Below are 21,894 nucleotides of genomic sequence, written 5' to 3' on the forward strand. Positions count from 1 at the left end.
TATCAGAGAACTAGAGAGAAGCAACCAGATTAATACGAGGTATGGACATCTCAGTTATAAAGAAATTCCATTAAGACTAAATTTACCCTAGAGAAGAAATGACTGAGGGGTAATAAAAAGTGATGCAGTAAATTATTCTTGTCGCTGACCCAACCAAGAACATGGGGTCATTGCTTGTGGTTAGAGGAGGTTCAGCTTTGTTACAAAGTTCAAAAGTATTTTATGGTGAGAACTTTTACTTGGAGCATAGTATTGGCATTTGGTTCTGTCTGAAAGTGTGGATAGAGTGTAGAGGAGCTTAGATATACTATATAGACAAAAGTATTCAGGCACACCTTTTAATGACTGAATTCAGGTGTTTCATTCAGTCCTATTGCCACAGGTTACTAAATCAAGCACCTAACTGTGCAGTCTGCCAACAGTGGACGGTGGAGCGATGGAGACATGTCCAGTGGAGTGATGAATAACAGTGAGAGTGAGTGAGTTTGCTGTGGAAGAACTTGATTGGTCTGCACAGAGCCCTGACGTCAACCCCCATCAAACGCCTTTGGGATGAAATACAATGGGAACCGTGAGCCAGGCCCTCTCATCCAACATCAGTGTCTGACCTCACAAATGCTCTTCTAAATGAATGGGTAAAAAAACTCCCATATACACACTCCAAAATCTTGTAGAAAGTCTTCCTAGAAGAGTGAAAGCTGTTTTAGCTGCAAGGGGGGAGCAACTGCATTCTAATGAATATGGATTTAGAATGTGATGTCATAAAAGTTCCTGTAGGTGTGATATTTAGGTGTCCCAATAGCCAGTGATCTGACAACAGGGTCAGGAAGGAATATTTTCCACTTCAAATTGGGTTGCTTCCATTTGAAGAGTGGTTTTTCCCTTCATCTGGCTTAATTGGGGGAGGTTGAGCTTGATTGTTAAAGATTGCTTTTTAGCTCACTAAGTATGTATGTTGCATTTATTGTCCAATAACCAAACATGTGCAGCTCTGAACAGTGCAGAACTGCACGTTTGGTGAATGGACTGGATTATAGAGTCGCACAGATCAAAACATCCGGCGATGGGGGGAGGGGTATGCGGTGGGGGCAGCCGGTAGCAGGGCGCAATGGAGACGAGCCTCACTAGCATTACCAGCGATGCTAGGCAAGCTTGTCCCCATCGTGACCTGCTATTGGCTGACCCCCTTCCCCCCAACCTCGTCTCTGGATGTTTTGATCCGCGTGATGGGGAGATACAGCGAAAGTGTGCGGGGATCAGGAGCGACGCGGGTGCTGGGGAGCGGTGTAAGTATAATCTATATGAGGGGCCCTCGCATTGGGGGGGCATGTTTTATAGTTTAGAAAACCCCTTTAAGGATGTAGCTTGATCTGTAGACAAGAATACAGTACATGCCAAGTTCTCCTTTAATTAGGCTGCTGGATGATGTCAGAGGGAAGCACTAGTTAAGGAAGTGAGAGGGAAATTGAGAGATGCCACCAGGGATTCCAGTGCAGAAGTAAGGAGAGATGATTAACAGTTATACGTTGATCACACACCACGTACGTGATGTGCATAGAGCATTAACTGTACTATTTTATTATCTTAAAGCAGTTGGCCTTATGAACATAGCATTAATGACCAGTTTTTTCACCAGGCTGATCCCTTACTGATACATTTTATAGATTTATTATTCTTTCCTCTAATATTAGATAGAAAATTATTTGTTGCGTACAAGTGTAAGAAAACCTGTTTTGCTGGGTGACCAATGGCAGCCATTAAATATTGATCAATGTCATACACGCAGAAAGCAAAAGAAAAAAAGAAAAGCCCTTCTGAAAATAACCTTCTGCGCATATACTGCATCCAGCACAGCTTATGCAAATCTTGCCATTTTCTCTTGGGCGTCTTTTCATAATTACTCGAGGTAGAGCTGGTCGGTTTGCAGTGGAGAGATCTGTACCTCGTCTGTAATAAATGGTATGAGCCCAGGCTCAGCTGTTGCTTAATGATTGCTTCTTGTATTATGCATGGCATGGTGAGCTAAGCATAGTTACGGTTCACTGGCAGATACAAAGACATTGGTTTGTTTTGTAAAATTTTAACTTTCAACCTTATAACACATACCATAATACAATTAGACTTTGACTACATTGCGCTATTATTTGTGGCCACTTACTGGTGGATGATTGTGGAAATATATAAATTGTTATTCTCTGACCTGTCAGAAAGGTACATGATGTACCATAAATTGTAGTGAAGGTAATCTTCCTACCCGTGACTGTATTTGTGAGTTATAACCTCCCTTCTGATCCTCAGCTGTGTCACATGACCAGCACTCTGACTCTGTATCTGACACAGCAGGTGTGGACAGGAAGCCAATTTCTCTGTGTATTCCTATTGGAGCCCCAAGGTCAGTCTAATAGGAATAAATAGAGAAGTAACTGACTTCCTGTCATTTGTAGATCAAAGTGCTGGTCACATGACACAGCTGAGGCTCAGAAAGGAGGTTTTAATTGACCAATACAGCCACCAGTAAGAAGATTACCTTCAGTTTACATCATGTGCCTTTCTAACAGGTCAGAGAATATACATTTATGTTAGAGTGCTTCTTTAAAGGAATTTTCCAAGACTTTTCAATTGATAGCTTAGCCTTAGGCCATCAATATCAGATTAGTGGTGGTCCAATTCCCATAAACCCCAGGATCAGCAAATCAAGGGGGCTGTGGCACTCCAGCATTATTTACCAGACACAGTGCCATGCATTTTGTAGGAGAACCTCTGAGACCAGGGATTGGCTGCAGTAGTCATGTGAGCATGATGACATCACTGGAGCAGCATGGAAATTTGTTGTGAAATTGAATAGCAAAATGTATGCATCTCAAAGGAACTCTCCAAAAAACTAACTAGTGCAGGGCCTGAGTACTCAGGGACAGAAGTCACGCACTGTCGCTTCAGATCCTACATTTAGCTTACAGGGACATTACCTTCAATAATGTGTTTAACACATCCTGTATTAGCAGCCTAGATGTGAATATTCTACTGTATGTATTTTTTTTAAATGGGTGGATGGTTTTCTGGATATAATGTTTTCATGTTATTCCATGTCTTTTACTTCGTGTCCTGGCTCTTAATTTCCTCGATTGTTTGGACTTCACAGCAAACAGCCTCGTTTAAGGCCTCATGCACACGACCGTTTTTTTGTTTCTTTTACGGTCCGCAAAAACGGGGTCCGTAGGTCCGTGATCCGTGACCATTTTTTCCTCCGTGGGTTTTCCTTGATTTTTGGAGGATCCATGGACATGAAAAAAAAGTCGTTTTGGTGTCCGCCAGGCCGTGCTGAGCCAAACGGATCCGTCCTGAATTACAATACAAGTCAATGAGGACGGATCCGTTTGACATTGACACAATATGGTGCAATTGCAAACGGATCCGTCCCCCATTGATTTTCAATGTAAAGTCAGGAGTCCCTTTTATACCATCGGATCCGAGTTTTCTCCAATCTGATGGTATATTTTAACTTGAAGCGTCCCCATCACCATGGGAACGCCTCTATGTTAGAATATACTGTCGGATATGAGTTAGATCGTGAAACTCAAATTCGACAGTATATTCTAACACAGAGGCGTTCCCATGGTGATGGGGACACTTCAGGTTAGAATATACTAAAAGAACTGTGTACATGACTGCCCCCTGCTGCCTGGCAGGTGCTGCCAGGCAGCAGGGGGCAGACCCCTCCCCCCATGTTTTTAACTCATTGGTGGCCAGTGCGGCCACCCCCCTCCCCCCCTGTAGTTAACTCTTTGTTATCCAGTGCGGCCAGCCCCCCCCCTCCCTCCCCTGTAGTTAACTCGTTGGTGGCCAGTGGGCCCCCCTCCCTCCCCTGTAGTTAACTCTTTGTTGTCCAGTGCTGCCGGCCCCCCCTCCCCTGTAGTTAACTCGTTGGTGGCCAGTGGGCCCCCCTCCCTCCCCCTTAGTTAACTTTTTGTTGTCCAGTGCGGCCGGCCCCCCATCCCTCCCCTGTAGTTAACTCGTTGGTGGCCAGTGGGCCCTCCCCCTCCCTCCCCCTCCTAATTAAAATCTCCCCCCCTATCATTGGTGGCAGCGGAGAGTACCGATCGGAGTCCCAGTTTAATCGCTGGGGCTCCGATCGGTAACCATGGCAACCAGGATGCTACTGCAGTCCCGGTTGCCATGGTTACTTAGCAACTTGTAGAAGCATTATACTTACCTGCGAGCAGCGATGTCTGTGTCCGGCCGGGAGCTCCTCCTACTGGTAAGTGACAGGTCTGTGCGGTGCATTGCTTAAGGATCTGTCACTTACCAGTAGAAGGAGCTCCCGGCCGGACACAGACAGCGCAGCTCGCAGGTAAGTATAATGCTTCTACAAATTGCTAAGTAACCATGGCAACCGGGACTGCAGTAGCGTCCTGGTTGCCATGGTTACCGATCAGAGCCCCAGCGATTAAACTGGCACTCCGATCGGTACTCTCCACTGCCACCAATGATAGGGGGGAGATTTTAATTAGGAGGGGGAGGGAGGGGGGAGGGCCCACTGGCCACCAACGAGTTAACTACAGGGGAGGGAGGGGGGGCCGGCCGCACTGGACAACAAAGAGTTAACTACAGGGGAGGGGGGGGGCGGCCACACTGGCCACCAATGTGTTAACTACAGGGGGGGGGGGCTGCCCCCTGCTGCCTGGCAGCACCTACCAGGCAGCAGGGGGCAGTCATGTACACAGTTCTTTTGGTATATTCTAACCTGAAGCGTCCCCATCACTATGGGAACGCCTCTGTGTTAGAATATACTGTCGGATCTGAGTTTTCACGAGGTGAAAACTCAGCTCTGAAAAAGCTTTTATGCAGACGGATCTTCGGATCCGTCTGTCTGAAAGTAACCTACGGCCACGGATCACGGACACGGATGCCAATCTTGTGTACATCCGTGTTCTTTCACGGACCCATTGACTTGAATGGGTCCGTGAACCGTTGTCCGTCAAAAAAATAGGACAGGTCATATTTTTTTGATGGACAGGATACATGGATCACGGTCTCGGCTGCAAAACGGTGCATTTTCGCGGGAAAAAAAATGGAAAACGGCACAACGGCCACAGATGCACACAACGGTCGTGTGCATGAGGCCTAAAGAGAACCTGTCACGTTGAACATGATGTCTGAGCTGCAGGCAGCGTGTTATAGAACAGGAGGAGCTGAGCAGATTGATTTATAGTTTTATGGGAAAATATTTAGTATGAATTGTATTTCATTCCTTAAATTCCTGTTCATTCTGAGTTTTGAAGCCAAGGAGATGGTTCTCTCAGTGGTTGGCAGCCTTCCCTCTATTGTGTATACAGAGATAGCTGTCAACCACTGATAGTGATGAGCGGCAGGGGCTATATTCGAATTTGTGATATTTCAAGAATATTTTGTAGAATATTCGTCATATATTAGCGAATTTCAAGAATTCGAGATTATTTTATTGAATGCGATAAATTGGCAATGTAAAAATTGCGGAATGCGAATTCGTAACACAAAATACAGGCATGGTTCACTTTGGTTACATTTTTCAAGCTGGTATAAGTTTCCTGAGACTGGAGAAAATGGTTGGCATGGCAGAACATTAGAATACCGTAGCTTTATATGCAGATAGAGTCAAGTGTTCCAATATATTCGCGATTGCGCTAATCGGCAGTGATTAGAATATTTTTCGCACTATGTGCAACTTCACATTTTAGCAGGTCTGACTACAGATTACTGATTGGTGCACTAAGTATTGTTGTGAACTTGACATTGCTTCCTTCTCATTGGCCCACAATCAAGAAGCAGAGAGGAATCATGTGTGCAGATGGAAAAAAAATGCTGAATATTCGATATAACGAATATATAGCACTATATTATAAATATTCGCGAATTCTCGAAGTGCAGATATTCACGATAAAAATTCGCCATTCGAATATTCCTGCTCAACACTTATCACTGATAGGACCGCCTCCTGGACTTCTAATCCCAGAATGAGCAGGAATTTAAAAGTATAAAATCAAACTATAAACTAGATATCAGTCTGCTCAGCTAATCTTGCGCTATCTTGTCTGCAGCTCAAAAACTATTTTCCACCTGACAGGTTCCTTTTAAAGGGGTATTCCAGGCTAACAATATTGATGACCTGTCTTGAGGATACATCATCAATATCAGATCAGTGGGGGGTCCAACACCTGGCAGCCCCATAAATCAGCTGTTACCTGCAGCCGTTGGCTCCAGAACTGCCACTGAGAATAGAGCAGGAAGCACAGCTCCGTTTGAAGTGTAGTGACTATACCGGGTTCCTGCAGCTCAGCTCCTATTCAAGATAGATCATTATAGGGGTTGTCCCATCACAGAGAATGGGGTCATAACGCTAGGATAGTCCCCCATTGTTTGATAAGTATGGGTCCCATCTCTAGGACCTGCATCTACACCGAGAACGGTGCGGGGAAAGGTGGTGGAGGGCGCACTGCGCATGTGCAGCCGCCCTCCATTTATTTCAATGGGTCACCGAAAATAGCCGAGCGCTGGCTCGGCTATTTCTGTCGGCCCCATAGAACTGAATGGGAGCGGTGGCCGCACAATTGATTGGTGGTGGCCGTACCCTGGGAAACCCGGGGTCCTCCAGCCATAGGTGCGGGTCCCAGAAGTAGTGATATACCCCCATTTCTGCGATGGGAATACCCCCTTTAATATCCATAGCCCCAGAAACCCCCTGTAAATGGAGATAAGCTACCATCTCAGATACAGCCCATGGACAGATGTAGAAGGGTTTGGGCTAAAAATTACACCCTTGTTCTGGATAACCCATTTCTCTGAACGCTACAATATGATACCTAAAATTGAGTTTCCTAATCTAGGCAACCCCTTTGAGCTCCAAAGGATAGCGATGGCTTCATTTCACCAGGTACAAATGGACAAGCCGCTATGGAGCGTATGCTGCTGTAAAGCTTGTAAATCACAGCATTTGATGGAATTCCCAGGATTTTACCTTCTACTCTCTGTCAGTCACACTATAGCACATTATACTGTGGGCCACTATGATAAACAGATTATAATTTGCTATAGTGTAATCCTATTCTATTATAGTATATCACATTATAATCAGTTAGAGCTGACAAGAGCGCACAGGAGAGCCAGACCTGGGGAATTGCCAAGAGGCTTTTATTGAAATCAGCCGTGGTAGACAGTACCTCACTGCAATTATAGGATAAGTATGGTTATTGCCTTGTAGTAAAATAAGTTATGCTGGAACAAGGGGAGTGACAGAGGGAGAAAAAAGTTACCCAGAGAGCCCCTTACCCAGAGAGTGATCAATCCCAAGTGTATCGTGAATATAGGTGGCGCTGACATTTGTAAGCAGCGCTATTAAAGGCTATTAAGGAAATTGATGTACGAAAAAGAGCGAGTATGATTAAAAGAGCATTACACCTGGCAATCAGACAGGGCCCGGAGGTGGGTCCTTGGCTTGTTAACAAGGATTTGCTTATTAGCTATACCTTGACTTGTGATTAATGCATATATGACATGAATATTAATCCCAGAAATGTCACTAGAGCTCTCAACATCTATATAGAGGAGCGCATTCCGCTTTTGAAGACAATAGGATACAGTGTACAGTATGCAAGTGGTTCAGTGATTTAATTACACGTTTACTGTGAAAATTCATTAGTCTGACACTCTGTGAACTGAAAATCCTGTTAATTCACCAAACAGCAAACATAAAAAGTCTCTTGCAGGATTGGCAGTAAAATTACCTAATAAATCAGCCCTGTGGGTGTCCAGGATGGGGGTCCCTGGCGGCAGCTGTGTGTGCCCTGGAATTTTCTTTCATTTGTAGCGTACACTGTTGAAGCATGCAGTTTATAAAGAGACTCACGTTGTTGCTATCGGCCGATATATAGCAGCACAGATGTTGATTCCGCCATACAGTGCGCAGTTATCAGTACCAACATCCCTTTCGACTTGCATAGTGGGAGACAGGGCAGTTTCTAGGCAATGTGGTTAACATAGCTCCTAGTCGTCCTGGATTCACTCTCATTCAGTGACAGTCAATTGCAATAGTGAAGCGGGGAGCTGTTAACTGACGGAACTGTAAGGCTACTTTCAGATGTGCGCTACAGCTTTCTAGCATGTGCAGTGGTTTCTGTTCAGTCAATTCTCGTCATATTTGCCGGGTTGTGGCAGCTCTACCGCATTATAGTTAATGGAGCTGCCAGGCATTCCAGTAGCATCCAGCAAATGTGCCAAGATGTAAAAATAGCCTAAAAGAAGCACAATCTGAGCATAACTACTGTTAAAGTGGCATATCTACTGTGAAATGGGGCACAATGTGAGCGTAACTGCTGTGAAATGGGCATAACTACTGAGGAGGGAGCAAAATATAGACATAAATACTGACACAATGTGGGCATTACTACTGTGTGGTGGCAAAATGGGGTCATAACTACTGTATGGGGGCATAAAGAAGAATTACTATGTGGGGGACTGGGCATTATTGGGGCATGTATAGATTGGCATTGGGTAGCATTACAGGAATGGCTTAGTATAAAAAACAATGTGCAGTGGCACGCTACGCTGCTGCTATTGTTCCTTTTTGCGATTTTCAAAACCTGGGAGGTATGTGTCCAAGAGTGTGAACATCAAAAAAGTGCCCCCCCCCCCCAACATCAAATAATGGCACCTGCATGTGGGGTATGCTGTCCCTTCAGTTCTACCTGTATGCTGCTGGAGGCTGTAACTTAGTCCAGCAACTTGCAGCAGAGGCCTGATGAGATACAGACCTTGTTATATACTGATATAAATGGACTGTGTGTTCTAACTCCTACAGCTCCGGATCAGTAGAACACTCTAGCCTCTAGGAGCAATGGGGCCATTGCCGTTACACCTAGAGGCTCTGCTCTCTCTGCAACTGCCGCGCTTTCTGCACTTTAATTGACAGGGCCAGGCATGGTGACTTTTTTCACTGCTTGGCCCTGTCAATCAGAAAGGGTAGAGGGCATAGTAGTTGCAGAGAGAGCAGAGCCTTTAGGAGTAACAGCAACGATGCCGTTGCTCCTAGAGGATCATTTTCAAATATCAAAACACATCTGACTAGGAAGTGGATTGGTCTTGTGACCGCTGCAGCCCACCATATGCCTCAGTGCTCACAGCCACTAGAATGGTACATTGCAGCTGGTATGTACCATTCAACCTGTTGCAACTGCTGATGTTGTGAACGGAGCAGCCATGAGACTGTGGACAGGTTTCTGAGATTTTTTTTATGTTCATACAACAGCCCCAAATTAGCCCCCAAATTCACACAAGCCAATGGAAGTGCTCATTAGTTACTATTGCCCCACTACCTTTGTGGTAGCAAGGTGGCACCCTGTACAGTTGCACCGCTCGTCCAGTCCAAGAAATGGCCCTGGTGGGAGACTACACAGCCGAGACACCATGGGCACTACATTCATTTCTATAGAGTTCTGAGAACAGCCAAGCAAGTGTACATCTTGGGAGTCGTAGTGCCGGAGGTTGTCCATCACAGCATTATAGAATAACACAGTGGGACAGATGTACTAATCCACAGTATAAACTTATACCAGTACTCTAAAGATTTGCCAAATGTATCAAAGTGACTTATGCTGAATCATAAATTTGGTGCATCTTTACACAATTTTGTCAACATTTTGACCACCCATTGGTCAGCTTACTTTGGACCAACAGTTTGGCACAATTTTGTTGCACAGTGGTCCATTTTAATCTACACCACTTTAACCTTTAATGGGGTTTTCCAAACCCACTTTCAATTATCTTCTCTCTTTAAAGTGATTTCAGGAATTTTTATATTGCAAACTGCATAATAAACTGTGACAAAACCCTAGACTTTCAGTGGCATGCTCCATTCAGACGCCTTCTCCCTGTCGCCGTGCAGTAAAGAGGTACTGGGGTTCTAGTCGGACCCTAGTGATCATATATCCGTCACTATCCTGTGGATGGATGATGCTAAAAGTTATTTGGTCAAAGCTCCTTTAGTGTACTACTATCGCCATATAGCAGGGATGCCCCACCTGCGGCTCTCCAGGTGTTGCAAAACTACAACTCTCAGCATGCCCAGACAGCCTACAACTATCAGCCTATTGCAGGGAATGATAGGAGTTGTAGCTTTACAACAGGTGGAGAGCCGCAGGTTGAGCATCCCTGCTACTGTATATAGGCTTCCTCAAATAACAGTATGTAGGTCCCTGTCCATGGTGCTGACTACAGTAATAAGACACATCCACAATAAAATCTCTTCTCTCTCCTAATAAAAAGCAGAAACACTTCTGCAGAGTTCAGAAGTTGAGAGAATTGTAGGCACGAAAATAAAATATTTTGGAGGGCTTCAGAACAAGGAGTGGATGGTATTTTTTAACTTTACAATGTGTTTAGATGGAGTTGATATGGTGAAATGTTTATCATATCAGGAATAGATTATTATTATTCATTAGTGTGCACCTACAGATGTAGCAGGGTTAACACTCAAATTTCTTAACTCATCGCGTTATCGTGAAACAAAAGCCATTGCAAAGCAATTGAAGGTGTTTGCGTAACGCATTTAGTTCAGATAACACGTCTCATAAAGCATGTGTGTTAACTCTACTACATCTGGTAATCGTCCGAATCAGGTTGTATAGTTGATATTAACATGATCAAATGTCTGTCGTTCTTTTCAGATGGTACGTTCCATTGTTCAGCCTGATATTCCTGATGATGCTGTGTTACCTGCGGATAATCTACGTGGCAAAGCAAAGGGTAATGTTTTCTCTTGTCCTTTTATGCTTATTTTAATTCCATTAAAGGGATTGGACAATTTTGAATGTCATTTGTCAAAATGTCAAATACAGTTGTGTATAAGTCCTACTTGTATATGTGTATACTGTCCTCCAGCTATCCTAATCAAGGCCGCCAGGTACCCCGGTGTTAGTTAGATAAACTTACTTACCTGTTGCCCACCTCAACCATGCCCTGCCAAATGGTGGCGACCTCAGAGTTAGACTGGCCCACTATAGTAGCAGAAGATTCTCTGTTTCAGAACTGTCAACTTGAACTGACTTGGGAGCCAGTAACCAAATCAGGACTGGATACACCATGTGTACAACTGCACGGGGGCCCAGTAAGAAAAGACCAGTGCTTCTTGTTGCATACTTCTTGCATGTAAAGGACTTCATTGTCATAGTTGTTACTGATTATAATCCACAAGAGAAGTCGGTAAACCATTAAAATGCTTGATAGAAAGAAGCTCTATGACCAGCACCTCACTCCCAAGAGACTAGCAAGGGGCCCACAGACTTTTTTGCACAGGGGCCACCTCTGAACCAGATATCCTATTAAACTTTATTGATTATATATCCTGCTTGTGCAATGCTAACAAAAATTACTGTGAATGTGCACATGTCTTGTATGCATAGAGTGGTGCCTCCGGTGACCCCAAGGAACTTCAGTCCGACACTGGATGACCACTTCCTCTGGTTGTTCCTGAGGGACCTTCTATTCTGTGCCGGTTGTGTACAGTTCATGGACGTGGCCAGTGCATGCTGCCCATATCCTGATGAAGAGGGTGACCTGCCCTTGAAATGCATAACTCACATTAATAAAATCCTTTTTGGATAAAGTTACTGGATAGTAATCCAATGACAGTGCAGAAATAGGACAATTTTCCTATTTTACCTATCTCTTCGCTTGCATTTATTAAAGTTTGAGCCCCATAGATGGGGTCTGTTGGAGTCTTGATCCTTTTTATCCTACTTGTTTATCATCTGGTGTGCCATTTATTGCACCTGATGTTACTGCCTGGGAAGGGTCATGAGGTGGGACAGTGCTCATGATGTTATTATATGAGGCAAAGATACGGGTGAGAAATGCACATGGCCTCAGACAGTAGGTGGGGCATATTGGTGATGTCACAGTAATAGCGGTATAAATAGCCAGCTCTTGTATGTAGCAGGTGCAACTATCAACATTGCTGACATGAGGTGAACATATGATGGCCCTTAGAAAAGCTATTACCATTGTGAGCAAACATTGCTAAAACGGAACCGCAAGAATGATGAAGAATGTAATGTGTACCAAGATCACCAGTCCTGGCAGTGTGACTCCTGCTGAAGCTAAGCCTTCTAATAAAGATAGTATGGTGGCTATTGTACAGAAGAACATAGGCATACCGGGAGAAAGTGAACTGCAACATTAGAAGGAACCAAGACCATCCAGATCCTGCAGCAAGATGTTATCCCAGGTGGATGAAAAGCTATAATAAGAAGACATAGGAGCATATAGAAGATGCCAGTCTTAGTCAAAAGTCTGTTTGTAAGATACACTGAACATATTAACAGACGCACATGAAAAGGCACAAAAAAGCTAATTTTGTGCGCACTGCTGCTTGTGTGAAAATTTTGAACTTTTGTCTATACCCAAAGAAAATGTTGTACTGTACAGCTTTGATACATTCTCTGCACAGTAGCTAAGAGCAATCATACCAGCAATCATGAAGTGCAAACTCTACAATGATATCAGTCGCCCCAGTGCCTTATGTCATCAGACACTAAACTGCTAGGAACGCCCGGAATAGCTAAGCAGCTGAGAAAGATTAGAGTCAGACAGAAAGGACAGTCTCTGCAGCCTCTTTAATCAAAAGATCTCAGCGTGCTGAATCAAACTGCAGTAATGTCATGGGATACTGCTCAGGTAGGACAAGAAAACCTGTAGTTGGAGTATCACCATAAGAAAATATTTAGGAAAATATAACGTGAAGCTGCCCAAAGGAACTGATTTACCAGAAGATCATCATCCTATTTAGAGCAAAAAGCTCCTGACTGTGCAGGAAGAGGAAGAAATATTATGCGTCTATCTCTTCCGCCTACTCATTTCAGTTTAATCTGCTTCCCCAGGATGAAAATTCAATTGAAGGAGCGCTACTTGCGTTTAAATGATCTCATAGATTGCTTGACTGCAAGCTACATTTAGGAAACAGGAGGGGGGTATGTGTGAGCCGCCACTGATTGGCCACTCTGGATCACTTCCTCCTAGATGGTGGACACGAGAAGAAGGTGTGTATACTGTTGCCTAGCATACTTTATGTATCGCATAGGACCTTAGATATGGGAGCAATCTCTGTCAGGCAGTTTTATAGGAGGTGGGTGGGAGTAACATGTGAGCTGCCTTGATCTCAGAGGTTACTTTCTCTTAGATATGGAAACAAGAAAGAGGTAAGAGTGGTTTGACATGGCCTGATGTGGGGCCATGAGTGCCGATAGAAAATAAAACAAGTCAACTGATGGTCATCACCATGGATTATTATCTGCAGTAATATGTGACTATTACTGCAGATAAGGAGTCTGGGTCGCTAATTTTTATTTTACTGCTGCCCCCCGTTCCCCAAAGCTGCGTTGAAACACGTGAGAAGAGGACGCCCACAAGAGTGCTCTCCATTATGTTAGCACAGCGGTCCTTATGTATTTCAGTGCAGCTTGGAGTGCTGCTGAAAGTGGGGAAAGGGGGGACAATACGAAAATAAAACATTCTATGTGCAAGACTACTCATGTATTACTGCAGATAATAATCCAGAATCAGGATGACAGATTCCCAATAAAGAGCCTTCACAATGGCTGATGGAAACAGCATGTGTCACAAATGATCACTACTACGATCCTTCATCCCCTATGCATTTTTCTACTGGCATCAAAGAGTCGATCAGCAGATATTCGAGTTGAGCGCTGCTCTGCTTACAGTGGGCAGCGATCGGGAACAATGATTCTTACGAGCACTCATGTGCCTGATCATCGGCCCATGGCTCGGGAACTTGTTCATGGGAAAAGGGGCACATTCTGACTGGCACTTCTATAAGTAAAGAGCAGACAGATGCCAACTGGGACGCAGCAGGCAGTCACCGTCTTTCAGTTCAGTTGGCAGACAGTAGGAGAGATTTATCAAGACTCATTTAAAGTAAAATTGGAGCAGTTGCCCATAAGAATCAGGTTCCAGCTCTCATTTTTCAGATGCCCTAGTGAAAATGAAGGAAGGAATCTTGTTGGTTGCTGCAGGCAGCTCCTCCACTTTTTCATTACACCAGTTTTGATAAATCTCCCTTGCTGTGTAGGCAGGCATTTTTATGGGGGCAACATGGCTTTCATTGCTATGGAGACACTGCATTTGTTATATGGTACTATGAGTTGGCATTTTAATGACTTCGCTGCAGGGTAGATGAAGAATTGCCATCTGATTTTCCTGGCGTTAACATCTGTTCACTAGGGTTCCTGGCAGCGGGCCCCCGTGCAATTAGCCCATTGTTTGTGAAGGGGTGCATTTAGGAAAACAGGGGTTGTCTAAACCAGACTACCCCTTTAACATAAATGATAGTGATAGGGATCACCGATTTAGGTGAAATGTGTGTGTGTGTATATATTTATATATATATATATATGTGTGTATGTGTGTGTGTGTATATATATACATATATATATATATATATATATATATGTGTGTGTGTGTGTGTGTGTGTGTGTGTAACCTGTCCTGTAAATTTTCATGCCAATTGATTTGTTCTTTATCCAATACAATTGTTTGTGAAAAAAAAAGATACAAAAACTACTGGCTACTTGGTCATCTGAATTATTATATCTTTATATCTACATCTCCGTTGTAGTGGCCATTTATGGGACTGAGACTTGTTTCTCTGAGATTCGGTTAAATGTATAATCTGCATGCTTATCTTTTTATCACCCAAGGTTCAATATATGCAAATGCTGATGATCAAGTGCTTCCCGCAGAACATATTTCTATCAGAAGCGCCTGTCTGCTATTTACCTTGTAGTCACCGTTATTGCTAGAACTGTGGAGGCTCAGGAGAGATTTATTAGATTTGGGTATTTGAAAATTCAGCAAGCATGGTGAATATGCAGCTATTGCATCCGTCACAGCAATTTCCCAGGCTCTAGTTACAGGAACGTCTGGTACAGCTAAAGTGAGCTCTTCGCTGTATGATTAGCAATGTAAATCATTGCTCTGTTTTGACTTTTTGCCTTTATGTCATTTTGAGTTCTTTTGAATTTTCCCTTATGTTATATGGTGTCACTTTCCGCCCCATTGAAGACTACGTATAGTTTTTTTTTATCAATGTAAACTTGCTGGAATCAGACCTAGTCTTAATCTGTCTTGTTCATATAAAAACTAAATAACTGCAACTAATATAACAAATTAGAGATCTTGGATGTAGCATGATGGGTATAATAAAATAACATGATTCTGGCCTCTTCTCGAAAGGATCATGAAAATGTAGCAACCCATAGAGAAGTATTTGGGTGGAATGGAACATATGCCACGTTATGAAGTGGTGCGTGCCATCATCTTTTTGAGCGCCGTGTTGCATTCCCCTGCTATGGGGCAATGCATTTTGATGCTGAGAGTTAATTAGAAAGTGACAGTGTTTGTCACCTGCTAATTGAATCAACCAGCAGCGGCTGCGTCAAAGCAACGTGCCAGCTTCACCGTGTTGCATAAGGTGATGATACACAGAGAGTAATGTATTACAGATTAGATTTTAAGCGGATTATTTAGCTATTCATTTATATTACAGTGCATTGATCTGATAGACGTAGGTGTTGTAGATTGTATAGATTGTGATCATGTCCAGTACTTTATAGGGAATGTCCCACAATGACATCCCTACCGATCACGAGAACAGAAGACCATTCTCCCCTTGTATAAATGGAGCGGTGGTCCAGCGTACAAACTCCATGGGACAGATGGGGATAGCAGAGGGCTGGGCTCGACTTTCTTAGCAGTCTCATAAACTTTGAATGGAGTGGTTAAATGGAGCTTTTAGACCTCTACTTATCATACACTTATCACATATCCTGTGGATAGGTAATACATTTATCATTTTGGGATAATCCCTCTCATATATTTAAAGGGAACTTGTCATGCTGAACATGCAGTCCGATCTGCCAGCAGCTTGTTATAAAAGGAGCTGAACAGATTTCATATATTGTTATGTGGAAAAAAGATTCCATTAAAGTTTTATATTATTGCTTGAAATCTCTGCTCTTTCTGCGCATAGGAGTCCAGTGATTGACAGCCATCTTTGTAGGCATGACCTTACACGCTGTCAGTTACTGAGTTGGACCGCCCACTGGACTCTTAAGCCTAGAGATCTTAATCAATAATTTACAAGTTTTACTGAATCAAACCGTGTATAATGGAAATAATGTGTAGTATTTTGAACCAGTTAGTCTAAAGATGCATTGAATTTGTCATGATGACACTCATAAATTTGGTGCATTTTGCACCAATAGGTAAATGTGTGTTCTTGTAATACAAAGACAGCTTCAGTTTGCCTAATAGGGTACAGTATATGTCAACGGTTGTCTTCTTTAGAGGCCACTTTTCAGGCAACTTTTGCTAACTCAGTGTAGCTGTGAGGCTAGAAGCTTTGTATAATATTCCTTCGATTTTTACTGCCAGCCTTTTATGAATCCGGTGGACCGTGGGCTACCGGCAGTAATATACTGGTTTTCACATCAATACACAGTCCCTGCTGATTCCGGTAAAAGCGTAGTTATCATTGGCTGATATCCCTCTCGATCTCGGCTCAGTGTGCAGTGAATACTAAGCAGTGTATGGAACAATTGTAGAAGACAGAACACTAAAGATGATCGATGGGCAATCACTAATTTGTTTGTGATATATTTATTAAAATGTTGCTTGCTCATGATGAATGCCTCTCATACTCTGAATGGTTCTAAGATCGACAAACATTCTGCTCCAGCCCTACCAGGTAACCATTGTAACTGTGCTCTACTTTCAAAAGATAAAATCCCGCCTTTACACAGTTACTTTACACATATATTTCCTGCCTCTGAGAAGGACATGACACAATACATACGATTGTGTGCATGAGCCCTAATACTGTGAGTGGTCAAGTATGGCCATGATCTGGACCAAAGGCAGAAAGAAAGAGGGCTCTCAGTGTTAATAGTATTATATGCAGATGAATACATGAAGTGGGTGGAGCAGGAAGTCTGTGAGATACAACTTCAGCCAATAGCCTCAGAGCATACCATAAACTGGACATCATTCCCTAGCAGTGATGGTCAGTTCACAGTGTTCGCCAGCGAACACATGCGGGCTGTCATCTTTAGCAAGGTAGACTCAGCCGTCCGGCAATGCACAGGTAAGCGCTTGCCTGTGCCGGGAGCCGGTCTGAAATCAAATGCGGTCACCGGGAGCAGGCAGTTCCGAGAACAGCCGCCGGGGGCCTTCATCGGGCTGTTCTCAGAACTGCCTGCTCCCGGTGACTGCATTTGATTTCAGACCAGCTCTCGGCACAGGCACAGGTAAGAGCTTACCTGTGCATCGCCGGACGGGTGAGTCTACCTTACTAAAGATGGCAGCCTGCATGTGTTCGCTGGCGAACACTGCAAACTGACCATCACTGTTCCCTAGTAACATGCAGCAGTAGTTGTTGCCTGTGATGTTAAGGAACTATACTGTGCAGAGCACATTGGAGACTTCCATTTGAAGAACCGGAATGAAATAAGTATTGATCCTGGTTTGTTCAGTGACCTTATTAGGTTCATTTTACTAGTTTTTGCTTGGAGTGTTACTTTAAATTTGAGTGAGCTTTGTAAAAATCTCTTTCACATTTGCCATTTAAAATCTTAAAAGGTTTGTCCCATGAAAAAAAGTCTACATTTATAGTCTCTGAGGTATGGAATAAAATCTACATGTATAGCACAACCTACTGTTTGATATTTTCCTTTTGTCTCTGTCTACCTCAGAAACATCACTGAGGTGGTCCCACATGCTCAATTCTATCCTTCAACTGACACCAGCCACATCATCTTCTATTAGCAGCCTTGACAGTTACGGGGGGAGAGTTGCAGCATAACCACCTTCCCCCCAACTCCCCGAGCAGCCATCTTGAAATAAATCTAACAGAGCAATTAGAGCAATGAATGGGGAGATCTCTGGATCCATGTGAGCTACAGGGCTGGTTCTAGCTTTGTTAGAAAGAAATTGTCATGTACAGTATTATATGATGTTGCATTTTTTTGCATTTATTAGAGGATAACCTCTTTAATTTTCTAAGGTTTTTGCTATTTTAAAAGCAGAACCACAAAAGCTATTTTCCATAGATGCAGTTCTAGGAACATCCTATTCTCCTGGATGTCTTTTTACATAAAAATTGGGAACTGATCCAAGTACTATGCAAAGGAGTAAGAACCGATTTTTTTTATTCCGAATGCTTCTTTTCTCCCTTGTGCTAGGATCTGTTAAAACAGTCTTTTGGGACAGTGGATGTCCTAAGCACAGTGAGACGGCAGCTATATACAGCTCTCGTAGTCATGTCCCTGTCTCGTGTTTCTCCTTCAGTTTTTTGCTGCGTAATCGAATGAATCTGTGCGTAGGGCGAAACACAGTGTCTGGATTCAGATTCTGGAGGACATAAGGATACTTAACCCTTGTTCTGTCTATAGTTGCACATTACCTGCTTAAATTTTAGTTTCATGTACATTTATTTCCAGTTTGTTTAATTTATTATTATTATTATTATTTTTGCTCATCATTAATTTATCAGTAAATGGACTGAATTGTACGCCTAGTGCAAAAGGATGTGAGTTGTGCTTCCTTTTCCGATGTCTGAATGATCTGTTCTCTGACCTCGATGTTGAGTCCAATGAAAAGCTTGTCGTCAAGGTATTGATCCCCGGTAGTGTTAAACCCTGAAGATGGCACTGTTGTCTTTTCAGTTTAAAGGAACGTTTAATGATGGTCTCTGATCCGACAATCATAGCGGCTGCTTCTCCTCATTAAAGAATCAATAGGCTTTAGTGCCAATAAAGAAAGACTTGATTTATTGTGAAATATGAAACAATTAATTGTTTGTTAATTATAATTTCAAAAGGTCATGCACTGGAAACACTCGGGTGGCTTTATAAATACGTTTCAGCTGTAACGTTGGCTTTAGACCAAATTCATACATTTTGTCCATATTTAGATCTGTATGAACGCCCAGATTGGTAGTTTTTATCCATGTTTTTTATTTTTCTGGCATATGTACTTACTGCTTTTTGGCTATAGGCCTTTCTGACAGTACTTGCGAAATACAGCTTTCCTATAGAAACACATTTACCGATGTAAATACGTATACAATATTTGTTTTATGGTTTCTTTGACCACTATATATCATATGGTATACTAGGCAATTGTTGATGTGTCATATGAATACAAGGCCATAACCAGATATAGTAAAGGTATATGCATTACACAGTTTAAAGGTCACCTGTCAGCAGGATGAACTCAATTGAACCAGATATGTTGCTTTTTAGGGGTGATCTTGCTGATTAAATTGATATATGTCTTGGTAAAATTGGTTGTGGCATTCCTAAGAAGAAAGACTTTAATTCTTGCAGATAAGGGCTTCAGCGTATATTGAGGGGTGGGGCCAGCTGTGGAAAGCTGAGAAGATGAGGCTTGGCCCCGCCCCTCAGCGCACTGAAGCTCTCACTTCCATAAAGAAAAAAAAGGCTTTTTTCTGGAACGCCTCAAGTGGTTTTCACAAGACGGGTATCAGTTTAATCAGCAGGATCAACCCTACCAGACAGTATACCTGGTTTACTGGGAATGATCCTGCTAACAGTATGGAGGTAAGATATTTAGAGGAGCATAAGGCTTTTCTACTGTGTACTTGGATTATATCTTAAACATTCCCTCTTGGGTTTTCACTCGTGTTTTGGATGCTTCATGTTGGACGTACACCAAGGAAACACAAGGGTACATTCTTTTGACATATATCTGGATAATGAAAGTTTGTGAGCAGGTTAGATTCATGCATCGGGAGATTTTCCTGATTTATGTTATGACGTTCAGTACAATTGTGGTGTGACCTCGCCTTTCGTTGTCATGGTAGACATGTGGCTTGCTAGTCTGAGCTTGAATACATTTATAAGTATGTGAAGTCAGAATTTTGGAGCACTTGTATGAGAGGTCAGATCTGGAGCAGAGATGATGCTTGTTTTATATCCTGCTAACGTCTTAGAGACATTTTAACAAATGTATTGTAGACCTCGCTCATGTTTTTAGATAGTGATAAAAAAAAATGTTCCTAATTGTTCCTATTAGATTCACCAATTGAGCATGTGAAATGATAATGTGAGATTCCAGCTGTCTACTAATTGTATGTACGTCTACGTGTTTCCATTATTAACGCCCAACAGTTGCATCATGCCTGCAATCACAGATTTATCTTCATGGATAGATGTAGCATAACAGCTGGATATGCCTTAAAGGGGTTGTCTCACTTCTGACAAAGTTAATAGAAGGTACTTACTAATGTATTGTGATTGTCCATATTGCCTCCTTTGCTGGCTAGATTCTCTTTTTTATCACATTATACACTGCTCATTTCCAGGGGTTATGACCACCCTGCAGTCAAGCAGCGGTGGCTGTGCTTGAACACTATAGGATAAGGTGCTGGCTTCTCTGGTGGCCGGGACCATGGGAGTGCGCAAAGGCCTGCGCATTTTCCTGTAGTATGCAAGCACAGCCACCGTTGCTGTATTACAGCATGGTCATAACCCCTGGATAGAAGCAGTGTATAATGTGTTGGAAAAATGAATCAAACCAGTAAAGGAAGCAATATGGACAATAACAACACATTAGTAAGTGCATTGTATTAATTTTGTCTACATGATAAATGCAATGTGCTGAAGTAAGACAACCCCTTTAACTGCTTGATTGGAGGGTAGTGGTCTTATGCTTGTCATACATACACTCTTGACTAACCATGTATTCTCAATAGGGAGCAGGGAATGAGAGGCAGTCAGAAACCTCCGGTGGCAACTTATTTGCTGTGAGAACATTCTTTCCCCTCAGATTTGGTTTTGTGAGAAATTGGGGCTCTTCCATACACACTAGTCAGTTGGTAGGTTCAGCCAACATTAATCTAATGCATATGGTCAGCTTTAGGGCTTTCCATGTCACCAGTACTTTATTGAGGTTTAAAAAATGTCTTGAAATTAGATTTGTCTGAATCGGTCGAATGATTCGATTTGGGTCCAAATAAATTTGACCCAAATCGAAAATGCTCCAATTGCCCTGAAAAATTGCGGATGATATCCTGGAGTCTTCTATGACTGTATGCACCTAATTTTAAGCTTTTTAATGCAGAGCTTCGGTAATCTTAAAGTGACTGTAACATATCTAGCTATGGATATACGCATGGTATCAACAAGCTTCTGTAAAGACAAACTGCACTATAGTAATTTTTAAGGTTTAGAAAAAGTTCAGAAAAAAGTTAGCTTTTTGGTGACAAATGATCCGCTTCTTCCTCTTTCCTGTCTTCTGATCAGAAAAATCTCAGATGACATTGTGAGAAATTTGCCTGAATCGAATTGCCCAAAATTTGGATTGTGAATTGACCCAAATTTTGGGAAAACTCGAGCTGTGTTAGATTTGTTTAGAATAAATTCACTCATCTCTAATTCAGCTTGGCCTATGATGCATACCCATCTTTCTGCTGGGAATAGGGACTGGGTCCTTCTGCTTTAATTGATGAGAGCCCAACCGATCAGACATATATGACATGCTATAAATATCTGTGATGAGAAATTCTGTCCCATTAATATAGAACTAGTAGACCTAGTGACTATAGATCTAATGACTGCTGAAGTACATTAAACCTCCTCGTTACAGCGTGGCCGAGACAGTATTTTCACCGCTAGCCATTCTGATGTAAGTGGTGAATTTGTCACGTTGCTTCCGAGCACTGGTCTGGCATACTAATTTACATCATTTCTGTTCTGCCTCTACAGAAACAATCCTTGCATTGTATGACAATGCATTCATTCCCAAGTCAACTGGCAGGCCTAATAAACAAAT

At 42.7% G+C, this 21,894-nt stretch overlaps 1 protein-coding gene across 3 annotated transcripts in view; it reads left to right on the forward strand.

Annotated features, from left to right (window-relative positions):
- Positions 1–21,894, forward strand: part of LOC122930336 (cyclic AMP receptor-like protein A) — a 600,516-nt gene that overhangs the window by 388,962 nt on the left and 189,660 nt on the right. For all 3 annotated transcript variants that reach the window (XM_044283622.1, XM_044283621.1, XM_044283623.1), the window contains one exon: positions 10,695–10,773. In XM_044283622.1, coding sequence (XP_044139557.1) covers positions 10,695–10,773 — 79 coding nt within the window. The remainder of the gene's footprint in view (positions 1–10,694; positions 10,774–21,894) is intronic.

Source organism: Bufo gargarizans, chromosome 3, assembly GCF_014858855.1.
Source record: "Bufo gargarizans isolate SCDJY-AF-19 chromosome 3, ASM1485885v1, whole genome shotgun sequence".
Lineage (NCBI taxonomy): Eukaryota > Metazoa > Chordata > Amphibia > Anura > Bufonidae > Bufo > Bufo gargarizans.